The sequence below is a fragment of the Haematobia irritans genome, chromosome 5, assembly GCF_050003625.1.
Source record: "Haematobia irritans isolate KBUSLIRL chromosome 5, ASM5000362v1, whole genome shotgun sequence".
NCBI classification, from domain to species: domain Eukaryota; kingdom Metazoa; phylum Arthropoda; class Insecta; order Diptera; family Muscidae; genus Haematobia; species Haematobia irritans.
The window spans coordinates 144,987,533-145,001,272 of record NC_134401.1 but is presented as its reverse complement, the minus strand read 5'-3'; the positions used below and the strand labels follow the sequence as shown (position 1 = coordinate 145,001,272).

Genomic DNA, 13,740 nt, shown 5'->3' with positions numbered 1-13,740 from the left:
ATAACATTTTGTGAGTGGTTGTTGTTGTTTTAGTTTCTGGGCTAGACGAAAACAAAAACGGAAAAATAATATTAAATAGTATAATATAAAATATTTATAAATATACAAAACAAGATAAAACACCACAAACAGCATCAGCAATCAAACAACCAAGTAAGGGGGTGAAGAAAGAGAAAGAGGGTGTGAGAGAGCGCTGTGTACGTGTCGGTTTATTCGTGTGTGTATTGATGTGTTATTTAATATTACTTTTGATTAAAACCAAAGGAATAAACACAAAAATAATAAAGGAATCCAACTTTCGAGCCCAAAACTTAGGAGTCACCACATATTAATACAACAAAAAAGAAGGAAAGGCGATAATTCCAAAGTATTTAGCATAAATTAAATGCATTATCGTGGTAATGTCCAGCAACACCATGCACGAAGTGACACAGAAGGATTTGCACGATTTGTTAGAAATTTTCGAAAGAAAATCTTTCGAAGCAGGTCCTTGTGAGGAAGGTTCAGTGGTAAGTACTGGCTTTATGGCTATATTATAAGAATTTCCGATGTATTAATGTCTATATATATATGTATGTCCTTGGTATAAGCAGAAAAGATGGACCTTAGACTTTATATATATGATGACTGAATCAACAGTATTGGACTAAACTGCAGTTAATGGATCCCATACCGAATTGTTTGAATTGGATGTTTTTATTCTTGCTTTGGACTCTGGCGGCCATAGGAGAAAGTCTCCAACCCCGTCCGAATTGCGGCCACTTATTCTCCTTTGGGCTCGCTTTAACCTATTATGGACTATGCCCATAGAAGAAAGTCTCAATGTCTGGCCACTTATTCTCCTTTATGCTCGTGTTAGCTCACTTTGGACTCTGTTCACAAGAGAAAGTCCCAAACCACGGCCGAAGTCCGGCCACCTATATGCCTTTGGGCTTTATCGATCCAGCAGAGGGTCTCAATCCCCAGCCGAAGGGCGACCAATTATTCCCCTTTAGGATAGCCTTAACTCACTATGGACTCAATCCTCTTTGCTCTCGCGATAGCCCACTTTGGAATTTGTCCATAGCGGAATGTCGTTTTCCTGCCGAATTTCAGAAATAAGAAAACAATATTTTTTATACCAAGAAAAAAACTTGACATACTAAATTATTGATCCCTTTGAGGTCTATATCTAAAGACTTTTTTATCTCATTAGAATCAGCACACCAAGGTGCTTCAAATTCAAACAAATCAGTGAGGGGCTCATAAATACACCTCCTCTCGCTTTGTTGTAAAATTGGAATTGGGTTGGAAGTACCTGATTGAAGCGCTTGGTCCTACTCATACATCAGCTACTTGAAAATCCCAAGTCTTTAACTAGTTCGAAAGTAAGCGGTCCATGGTGACACATATGTTCTGCAGTGGAAGCGCGTACATCTAATGTGATGTGCCATTGACAAAAATAACTTTAATGAGTTTATATTAACTGTATGATAACCATGCGCCGTAATTGTCAGTGCATGCGACATAGCCTCGGTGCCGGGATCGGTTCCCGAACAGGGCACTGCCATAAATAATTTACTGCTTGAAATACATAGATTTTTTCATATGGAGTTTTAGAATGTTTACCCAGAAAAAAATTCAAAATTGATTCAATCGAATTTTTTAGCTTACAAAATATAAAAATTATTAATAAACATATATGTATGAAGAATTTACTTTATGAGACAATAGCTTGAAGCTAAAGTTGTTTTTGCTACAATGTTTTCGTTCATGTTGCGTTGATTGCAAAATAAATAAACTATTTCTTATTTTGTTTTTTTTTTTTTTTTTGTTTCCTTCATATTTTCTAACCAAGATAAGCAAATAGAAATAAAAAAATATTTATTATTACAATAACAATGAGAGAGAAGCTACAATAATAAACTGTAGTTGATAATAATTTTTAGGTGAGGGGACTAAACCGCACCGCGGCCTAACTGATATGGTTTTGGAATAAGACAACGGAGGTGCGGTGTGGTGTTGTAACTGAAAGATTGTTGTCGTCAGCACTTATAGTTAAGACAAATGTCTTTTTTTTCTTCTGTCATACAAGTTGATTTTATGCATTAGAACGTATAAGTTTCGTTTTTTCACTGTTTATTTTCTGTTTTGCCTTTTTCCAAGGTGCAAAGTGTCAGGTGGTAATTGTAGTTTTGATTTTTTTTCTGCTGTTATTATACGTAATTCACGTTCTCCATTACATTCTCACAACAATTTTTATGAATAGAACTAATAACATGTTTATATGGCGCCATTATTATAGAATGAATCGCCTTACCCTCCAGCAAGGCTATTGGATTTTGAAGAGGTTATCAACCGTTTACAATTGTATTGTGCAAAAAATTTTGTTAACTAGTACAATCTATTAGTAACTAGTTCAGTGGTTTGGATGATCTTTTGGGATTTGAGACACCTTTATAATGGTTAAGAATATTTTATTATACATTGTTGATGGCTTTATTGGTGATTATTTTTAGTACCATATACTGCGTAATTTGCTATCAATTAACACAATTCTTAGATACGACTTAAATAAAAATAAACACTATTCCATTTTCTTGTTCACATTGCGCATTAACTAAGTACATCTAATATTGTTTGGATCTTTATTAGACAATAAGACATTTGTTGAACATATTAATAAAGTCAGCGATTATTATAAGATTAAAGATCGATAATAGGATAGAGTTTTCAAGAGTCTAAAATGAAAAACAGTAGAAATATTTTTATTTTCCTTTTCTGCTTTTTTGTTCCAAATAAAATGAACTTTTTACGGAGACGATGAACTCAATCGTCCATTGAGTTCCAAAAATTGTTCGTTCTGGTCGAACTATTGTTGAAAATGTCTATGAATTTATGGAAAGAATTGGCCAGGACCATCACATAATCAGCCATTACATCGCCAAAGAACTAAATATTCATCATCCAACGGATTTGTACGATTTAAAAAAGACGTGGGTTCAAAAAGAATTTTTAGGTAACGCATACATTGTCTGTAAAAATTATTAGATTGAAGCAAGCAACCGAAGTCAAATCTGATCAGGACAACGCTAGACTACACACATTGTTGATTACTCAGCAAACCCTGAGAGAACTTGGATGGGAAGTTTAGATGCATCGACCATATATCCCTGACGTTGCTTCATCGAACTACTATTTGTTTCGATCAATGCAGAACTCGGAAAAACGTTGCTTTTGTAGAGAAACCACCACCGATTAAAAATGCCTCTAGCGGAAAGTAATACATATTTGTTTCATTATAATGTAAATATAAATATAAACAGAAACCGTAAGTTCGGCCAAGCCGAATCTTTAATACTTATCACCAGCAATCAAAATTTAATAGTTTCCTTTGAAACCGCCGTCGTTGCCGATACTCTCCCAAGCAGATCAGTTCAAATGGTGTGCTTCCCGAAGTTAAATTTATAGTTTCTACATTTGGAGGAGACCACATTAGGTTCTGAATATATAAAAACATTTTTTTTAGTTTTATACGAATGTTAAACATCTCGGCTAAGCGTCCGAAGAAATAACGCCTTTCATATGATTTCAAAAAGAAATTCAGTATTCTAGTTTCGTTCAATTTGTATTATCAATCCCTCTATCACCTCAAGAAGGAAGGCCGGTGTATATAAGGGTTATATCAAAAATTTACCGATATAAACCAAATTTCACATATTTTCTTTATTGTTCTAACATACTTCTAGATTTTCAATTTACAAAGACTATAGGATAAAAATTGCGGTGTTTAGATGGCCAAGAATTCAAAACGGGAGATAGGTTTTTATAGGGACTTTAACAAAATTTGGATAAACAGCAAATTCGGCACATGTCTTTGTGGGCCTACACCAAAATGTGGACCGATATACACAATATTCGGCCTATTTTTGACCCAAACTACCTCGATATAAACCAAATTTGACATATCTCTTTATTGTTCTAACATACTTCTAGATTTACAATTTACAAAGACTATTGGATAGAAATTGCGTTATTTAGATGCCCAAGAATTCAAAACGGGAGATAGGTTTTTATAGGGGCTTTAACAAAATTTGGACCGATATACACAGTATTCGGCCTATTTTTGACCTAAACTACCTCTATATTTAGCATTTCAAGCAAATCGGATAAAAACTACGGTATTTCGAAGTCAAATCGGGAGATCGCTATATATGGGGGATACTGAAAATATGGGCGATATTATAAACCATATTCGGTACACCCTATTGTGGACCTAAAAGAAATATCGTTTCATTGTACTCTTGGTTAAATTTTTTGCTTGTATTTTAGGAATATATTTTTAATCGTATTAATCTATTAATTTTTTATTTTTAAATTGTATTTTTTAATACTATTTCCCCAATTAATCTTAAGTCTGTTTATTAACAAAAAAAAAACAGAATAGATGGGGACAAAAACTCTTCGACCGATGACAATTTTCTCTATATTCGCATACATAAAATTTGTTTTTAATACAAAAATTATGATTATATAGCAATATTTTATTCGTATATAACCACGGTTACCACTCGAGTCAAAAATAATCTACAAAAATTTGAAGAAAATTTTACAAAACACTACAAAATTGTATTTCTATTAACAATTTTGTCAAAATTGTATTTCTATAGAAAATTTTCTCAAAATTTTATTTCTAAAGATAATTTTCTCAAAATTTTATTTCTATAGATAATTTTGTCGAAATTTTATTTCTATAGATAATTTTCTCGAAATTTTATTTCTATAGAAAATTTTCTCAAAATTTTATTTATATTAATATAGATCATTTTCTCAAAATTATATTTCTATAGAAATTTTTGCAAAAATTTATTTCTATAGATAGTTTTCTCGAAATTTTATTTCTATAGAAAATTTTCTCAAAATTTTGTTTATATAGAAAATTAAAAAAAAAAATTTATTTCTATTGATAATTTTTGCAAAATTTTATTTCTATAGAAAATATAAAAAATTTAATTTCTATAGAAAATTTTTGCAAAATTTTATTTCGATTGAAAATTTAAAAAAAAAATGAATTTCTATAGAAAATTTTTGCAAAATTTTTTTTCTATAGAAAATTTTTGCAAAATGTTATTTCTATAGAAAATTTTTGCAAAATTTTATTTCTATAGAAAATTTTAAAAAAATTTAATTTCTACAGCAAACTTTCGCAAAATTTTATTTCTATAGCAAATTTTTGCAAAATTTTATTTCTATTGAAAATTTTAACAAAATTTAATTTCTATAACAAATTTTTGCAAAATTTTATTTCTATTGAAAATTTTTATTTATTTATTTATTTATTCACAAAATTAGACTTATAGTATAATATAAGAATAATATTACAATAGTAGCATTGGCTACAGAGGCCATCAGCTAACTAACATAAAATTAATTGTAATTATTTTATATGATCACTTTGGATTGCCGAAAATTAAAAAAAAAAATTGATTTCTTTAGAAAATTTTTGCAAAATTTTATTTCTATAGAAAATTTTTGCAAAAAATTTTATTTCTATAGAAAATTTTTGCAAAAAATTTTATTTCTATAGAAAATTTTGTCAGTCGAATAGTAATTTTATTTATATTTATATAGATAATTTTCTCGAATTTTTATTTCTTTTTTATTTTTTATTTCTATAGAAATTTTTGCAAAAATTTATTTCTATAGATAATTTTCTCGAAATTTTATTTCTATAGAAAATTTTCTCAAAATTTTGTTTATATAGAAAATTTAAAAAAAAAAAATTCTATAGATAATTTTTGCAAAATTTTATTTCTATAGAAAGTTTTGCAAAATTTTATTTCTATTGAAAATTTTTAAAAAAATTAATTTCTATAGAAAATCTTTGCAAAATTTTATTTCTATAGAAAATTTTTGCAAAATGTTATTTCTATAGAAAATTTTTGCAAAATTTTATTTCTATAGAAAATTTTTGCAATATTTTATTTCTATAGCAAATTTTTGCAAAATATTATTTCTAAGAAAATTTTTGCAAAATTTTATTTCTATAGATAATTTTTGCAAAATTTTATTTCTATAGAAAATTTTTGCAAAAAATTTTATTTCTATAGAAAATTTTTGCAAAAAATTTTATTTCTATAGAAAATTTTGTCAGTCGAATAGTAATTTTATTTATATTTATATAGATAATTTTCTCGAATTTTTATTTCTATAGAAATTTTTGCAAAAATTTATTTCTATAGATAAGTTTCTCGAAATTTTATTTCTATAGAAAATTTTCTCAAAATTTTGTTTATATAGAAAATTAAAAAAAAAAATTCTATAGATAATTTTTGCAAAATTTTATTTCTAATGAAAATTTTTGCAAAATTTTATTTCTATTGAAAATTTTTAAAAAAATTAATTTCTATAGAAAATCTTTGCAAAATTTTATTTCTATAGAAAATTTTTGCAAAATGTTATTTCTATAGAAAATTTTTGCAAAATTTTATTTCTATAGAAAATTTTTGCAATATTTTATTTCTATAGCAAATTTTTGCAAAATATTATTTCTAAGAAAATTTTTGCAAAATTTTATTTCTATAGATAATTTTTGCAAAATTTTATTTCTATAGAAAATTTAAAAAAATTTAATTTCTATAGCAAATTTTTGCAAAACTTTATTTCCATAGAAAATTTTTGCAAAACTTTATTTCTATTGAAAATTTTTGCAAAATTTTATTTCTATAGAAAATTTTTGCAAAATTTTATTTCTATAGAAAATTTTTGCAAAAAATTTTATTTCTATAGAAAATTTTGTCAGTCGAATAGTAATATCCCAGCAAAAACAGCGTCGCCAAAAAGTAATGAAAATATTCTTTTTGGATCCGGAAGTGGTGCAAAATTAACGCAGAAGCGATGAATTTAACATGGGTTTGACATAGGGCGGAAGTCCTCCATTTCAACAACCGTTGCACTGAATTTGCATCACTTCTTTAGGTGTGATCCGAATTCAATGTTTTGGATGTAAATTAAAAAATTCTGTGATATTTTGTCAAATAAATAATTTGTATAATTTTTAATGAATTCTAACGCTTGTCGGAAACTTTTGATCTCAAATATTTTCAAAAATTCACAAATTTTTCAGATTGGATTTAGCATTTTTTTCGACAAAATTTAAATGATTTCTACCATTTTATTAATTCTTACTCTGTTTTTAACCTACTTGAAACAAAAAAAGTTAAAATTATAAAAAAATGAATTAAAAGAACTTCCTGGGTAGTTAAAATAGAGAACATCATTGGGAGTGCATGTTCTGGAAGTGCTTTTAAAGTTGTACCTTTGGAAGAACTTCCAAATTTTTTTGCTGGGATTTCGCAAAATCTACCAAATAATGATGAATTCTACCAATTTACCAAACAGTAAAAAATTGTATGATTTTTGGTAGAATTCTACCAACTTTGGCAACCGAGTATATAACTCATTTTTCCAATTAAAGGTAGCGCTAATGTTAAACACGATTTGGTTCATCAAATGACCCCAACGTAGTATGAGGTTCAAATTCTTTTTTGTTACACAGACATTTATATTGTAAGAAAATTGTTATTAACTGGCCTTTAGTTACTTCGAGAAATTACATATAATGGATATTTCACTTTCCACAATATAAAAATATTCGATTTTTTTTATAATCCATCTATCTTATAAAGGTTATCACCTTTCAATTAATAAAATAAAATGTATTGTTCTGTCACTGTGTTTCAAAATTTTATCTTTCCTTTATGTTTGATTGAAAATTCCAATGGTAATTATTAAACACAAGCAATTGTGCAAAATAAATAATATTTTCCGTACGTTTTATGGTGGCATGTGAACACAACCATCAATAATATATAAAAATTCTAAAAATTTCTTTTATAATATAATGAAATCAAGATAAAAGCCAGACGTTGTCGATTGTGAAGGTGTTATAATACACTTTCTCCTTCAATGTCATGTTTTTGCAAATAATGGGAATTGTTTACAGTTGAGCTACCCTACAGAAACAAATGTCGTTTGAAAATGATGTAGATCGTAAATTTAGACTAGTTTTATGGATATTATAGGCTACAATTAATATAAACGTATTTGAAATAATTAGTTTATTACTTTTTCATAATTATCATGTTTCCTCAAAGTAATTTTGATCCATCTAATCAATATAGCTGGTAACCAAAATTGTTTGGCTTTCTTAATTTTTTATAATTAAATAGTTGATAAAGGACATAGTATATAATGTATATGCACCCTTAGTTGGGGGTTATCATTAGTCGACATAATTTCTCACATCACAATTTCCTTAGAGGAGTATCATAGTCGACCATTACGTTTTAATCATTTGAATTCATATAAAAATACTTTTTTGTAGAAAATTGTATCTTATCAAATGCAGTTTGCAATCGCTATCTAACCAAAACAAGTTCAAGTTCATTACGCAAATGAAGGGACAGTGCGCCTCTTAAATGATGTACATATTATTTATTTTATTTTTACTATTTTATTATACTATTACCTACTACCTACAAAGCTACGTAGTACACATTTTTATATTTTACTTGAGATAGGTTGCTGACGCATTTGTTTTTGGAATAAGGATGTTCGATCTTTAAATGTTTGTTTCTCGATTATTTATAATGCACTTAATGAACCACTTTTGTGAATTAATCTAAATAAAATCAACTACGAAATAAAATACACTACGATGAAGTCATTTGGATTTTGAGAATTTGCTTGTAGTTTATTACGTCTTACGATAACTAAGATCTGCTAATGAGAAATCATTATCACCTTTACATCGGATATGCGTCTGATCGGCAACAAGAGAATTCGTAACACAGTAGTAATGCGTTAGTCTCGCATAAAGCAATGAAAATAAAATTGTTCGTGATGGATTTCAAGAGTAATTGTCTAGTCAACGCATAAGAATTTGAGCTTGCAAATGGTAATCATAATTAATATTCCATCTCAGGTGATGGTATATGCTTTGGGGCCGTGAAACACACAAACGTTTCGTTCGTCTTGTAAAGAAAGACCTAAAAATCACATTTCACACTTAATTTCGTTTACGAGGGTTGCCCTTTATTTGGTGGAATTGGGACAACCCTAGTGTTGCAATCTGCCAACTGACAGCTCTATCGTAATACTTGATATTTTTATGTTATACGCATAGATTTATAGATTAAGGGCGTTTTCAATTCGCAAACAAAGTAGTGTCAGCCCAAAGTTATTGTTAATTCATAATATTGTGACGGATACAGGATACGGTTGCCACCAAAAATGGTAGATTTTTTACTGTTTGGTAGATTGATAGAATTCTTCATGTTTTGGTAGAGGTACAACATTTTCTTCAGAAATAAAATTTGTCAAAATTTTCTTCAGATATAAAATGTTCGAAAAATTTTCTATAGAAATAAAATTTTGATAAAATTTTCTATAAAATAAAATGTTGACAACATTTTCTATAAAAATAAATATATATTTTTATATAAAATTAAATTTTGACACAATTTTCTATACAAATAAAATGTCAACAAAATATTCTATAAAAATAAATATATAACAAATTTTTATATAAAAATAAATATTTGACAAAATTTTCTATAAAAGTAAATACAAATGGAACAAAATCTAAAAAAATAAAATTTTGGCAATATTTTCTATAAAAATAAATATATGACAAATTTTTATATAAAAATAAATATTTGACAAATTTTTCTATAAAAATAAATATATGACAAATTTTTATATAAAAATAAATATTTGACAAAATTTTCTATAAAAGTAAATATTTGACAAAATCTATAAAAATAACATTTTGGCAATATTTTCTATAAAAATAAATATATGACAAATATTATATAAAAATAAATATTTGACAAAATTTTTTTATGAAAATAAACTTTTGACAACATTTTCTATAAAAATAAAATTTTGACAAAATTTTCTATAGAAATAAAATTTTGACGAAATTTTCTATAGAAATAACATTTTGACGAAATTTTCTACAGAAATAAAATATTAACAAAATTTTCTATAGAAATAAAATTTTGACAAAATTTTCTTTAGAAATAAAATTTTGACAACATTTTTTATAAAAATAAACTTTTGACAACATTTTCTATAAAAATAAAATTTTGACAAAATTTTCTATTGAAATAAAATTTGACGAAAATTTCTACAGAAATAAAATATTGACAAAATTTTCTATAGAAATAAAATTTTGACAACATTTTCTTTAGAAATATAATTTTGACAAAATTTCCTATAGAAATACAATTTTGACAAAATTTTATATAGAAATAAAATTTTGACAAAATTTTATATAGAAATAAAATTTTGACAAAATTTTCTTTAGAAATAAAATTTTGACAAAATTTTATATAGAAATAAAATTTTGACAAAATTTTCTATGGAAATAAAATTTTGACAAAATTTTCTATAGAAATAAAATTTTGACAAAATTTTTTATAGAAATAAAATTTTAACAAAATATTCTATAGAAGTAAAATTTTGACAAAATTTTCTATAGAAATAAAATTTTGACAAAATTTTCTTTAGAAATAAAATTTTCTATAGAAAAAAAAATTCTATAGAAATACAATTTTGACAAAATTTTATATAGAAATAAAATCTTGACAAAATATTCTATAGAAATAAATTTTTGACAAAATATTCTATAGAAATAAAATTTTGACACAATTTTCTATACAAATAAATATATGACAAATTTTTATATAAAAGTAAATATTTTATATGAAAATAAATTTTTATATGAAAATAAATATTTGTCAAAATTTTCTATAAAAGTAAATATTTGATAAAATCTTCTATAAAAGTAAAATTTTGACAAAATTTTCTATAAAAGTAAAATTTTGACATAATTTTCTATAAAAATAAAATTTTGACAAAATTTTCTATAGAAATAAAATTTTGACGAAATTTTCTATAGATATTTAATTTTGACAACATTTTCTATAGAAATAAAATTTTGACAAAATATTCTATAGAAATAAAATTTTGACCAAATTTTCTATAAAAATAAAATTTTGACAAAATTTTCTAGAGAAATAAAATTTTTCACACAATTTTCTATAAAAATAAATATATGACAAATTTTTATATAAAAGTAAATATTTCTATAAAAATAAAATTTGGACGAAATTGTCTATAGAAATAAAATGTTGACAAAATTTTCTATAAAAATAAAATTGTGACAAAATTGTCTATGAAAAATGGCGCCCAAACAGGGACCCGATCAGAATCAATCTGCGGAAAACCGTGAAACAACCGCCAGCGATGGATCAATCGAGGCTTGACGAGTAGTAAAGCGAGTGGCACCGACCGCAGCCGAACTTCCATAGCAGCACCCGATTCATCATAGGGCGATTCGTTCGCATCCTATCCTTGTATTTAACCACCACTCCCCACTACCTTCTACTATCCCACCTTCCTTTCTAAGGCTATGCTAGCACTCTCCCTAACGTGGTTCGTCCGCTTACGCGATTAAATTTTGATAAAAATTGTCTACAGTTGTATTTTTGTCAATGTATGGTTTTAAGCAAAAACAACAATAATAGAAATAAAATTTTGACAAAATCTTCTATAGAAATAAAATTTTGACAAAATTTTCTATAAAAATAAATATATGATAAAATTTTCTATAAAAGCAAATAGTTGATAAAATTTTCTATAGAAATAAAATTTTGACAAAATATTCTATAGAAATAAAATTTTGAGAAAATTTCTATTGAAATAACATTTTGACAAAATTTTCTATAGAAATAAAAATTTGACAAAATTTTTATTAATAGAAATAAAATTTTGACAAAAATTTTAATAGAAATAAAATTTTGACAAAATATTACGCCCAAAAAAATTGTCGCTAATAGGAGGGATCACACATTCATTCGAAGTAAAATATTTTTTCCATACTAAAGGTTAGTATTAAGTTCAAGTTTAGCCGCTACAATCGTAATTTTTTCACTAAAGTGAAAACTAAATCAGATTTCAGTTGCAGATTTCATTATAACTTGATAGGGAATAGCCCAAAGCAAATTTTCACAAAGTTTGTATTCCATAAAATGGATTATTAAAGAAAAGTAATCGTGAAAAAATGACGATTTTAGCGGCTAAACTCGAACTTAATACCCACCTTAACCTTAAAAATTTGATCAAAATAATTTTTTTTAAATTTGGTAGATTTGTGGTAAATTTTTCTTAAAATTTTGGTAGTTTATTTTTAAAATAAAGTGTGGCAACCGTGCCTGCAAAAATTTAAGCAAATCACACTATGTGGGCGTTATTTTAAAATATTTTTTTTAGACTAAAAATTATTTGATATTACCCAAAATAAACAATTTCACTAAAAACTCAGAGCCCAATATTCCCAGAAAGAAATTTTTCTTTAAACAAAATGATTGAATTTTCTAATTGACCTCTTAGACATCAAAGCTTTTCAAAATGTGGGGGTGTAAGAAATGTAATGGCTTACATATCACCATTTTTTCTTTATGCCTTTTCTCCATAGCTGTTTTAATGAATCACATTGTTGTTGTTTCTGCTAATATTGTTGGAGGTGGTCGTGATTTTGTTGTTATAATTAAAACCCGTTCATTCGATTACTTTCTTGCTTTTTATTATTGGGTGTGCATTTTCTTCGTATTGTGAATGTAAAAATGCCAACAACTTTTTTTATGAAATGTGAGTGGTCACGGGAATGCTGTGCACTTTTAGTTACATTCATTCATGTGCTCATTGTCGTGACCAACATCCCCATTGCTGTTCCCGCTGATGCTTTCCGACATGAAATAAAAACACACACACAAGAATCAGTAACTGGTAGTACTACCTACTCGAAACTGGTGTTGCTCTCTTAATTTTCTTTATTTTTTTTGTTTTTGTAAAATTGCATTTTTATGAACCAACTCTACTAGTAATCTTGGATTGCAAATAAACAACATAACAAGACATATAAACCTGACTTAGTAAACATCCAGCCAGCCGGCCAGCCATCCATCCATCCATTGAATTAAGCTAAATAACAATAGCACAACTCCAAAATAACTACCTCAACAAAGTCTTGTGAAAGAAGACGAAAAAAATAACTGAAAACTATTTCTTGAGACATGGTACCAAAAAAAAAAATAAAACAAAAGTAGTTCATACTCCAACTAGCATTTGCTGTTTGCCCATTACTTCTGAAGGCTTTAAAATCCGGGTTTCCAAGACACAACTTTACAACACTTACTTATTTTATAAGATTGTTTCTTATTGCTGCTATTACAGTTTAAAGAGACATACACACTATTGGGCAAATGTTTACACATTTTTTTCCAACAAGTAATTTAAAGTAGAACTAATATTTGCATGTACCGAAGATCTAGTATGCACCGATATTGGCTACATATTGCGGTATTTTGAGGGAAAATTTTTATGTATCAGTCGAAAAGAAATTGCTTTACATGAATTTTATTAAGAATAAGCGCAGGGATTTGTCATATGCAAGTCTTTTTTGCGTAGTTGTTGCTAGAGGTGTGGACGTGAGTGATATTTTACTCACGCTTACGCACACTCACGACGGAAAAATCTTACTAACGCACGATATTGTTTGGTAGGATTCACGCTCATGCACACTCACGAAAAGAAAATTTGTACTCACGCACGCACGTGACTCACGAAAAATACCTTGACTCGCGAAAAATATCGTGACTCACGAATAATTTTATGACTAATTTACTTTAGGGA

The 13,740-nt window shown here is 27.0% G+C and overlaps 1 protein-coding gene across 1 annotated transcript in view; it reads left to right on the top strand.

Annotated features, from left to right (window-relative positions):
• The window catches only part of EDTP (Egg-derived tyrosine phosphatase), a 43,241-nt gene that overhangs the window by 267 nt on the left and 29,234 nt on the right, over window positions 1-13,740 (top strand). The window contains exon 2 of the mRNA XM_075308916.1: window positions 34-509. Within this exon, the coding sequence (XP_075165031.1) occupies window positions 402-509 (108 nt within the window). The 5' untranslated portion in view covers window positions 34-401. The remainder of the gene's footprint in view (window positions 1-33; window positions 510-13,740) is intronic.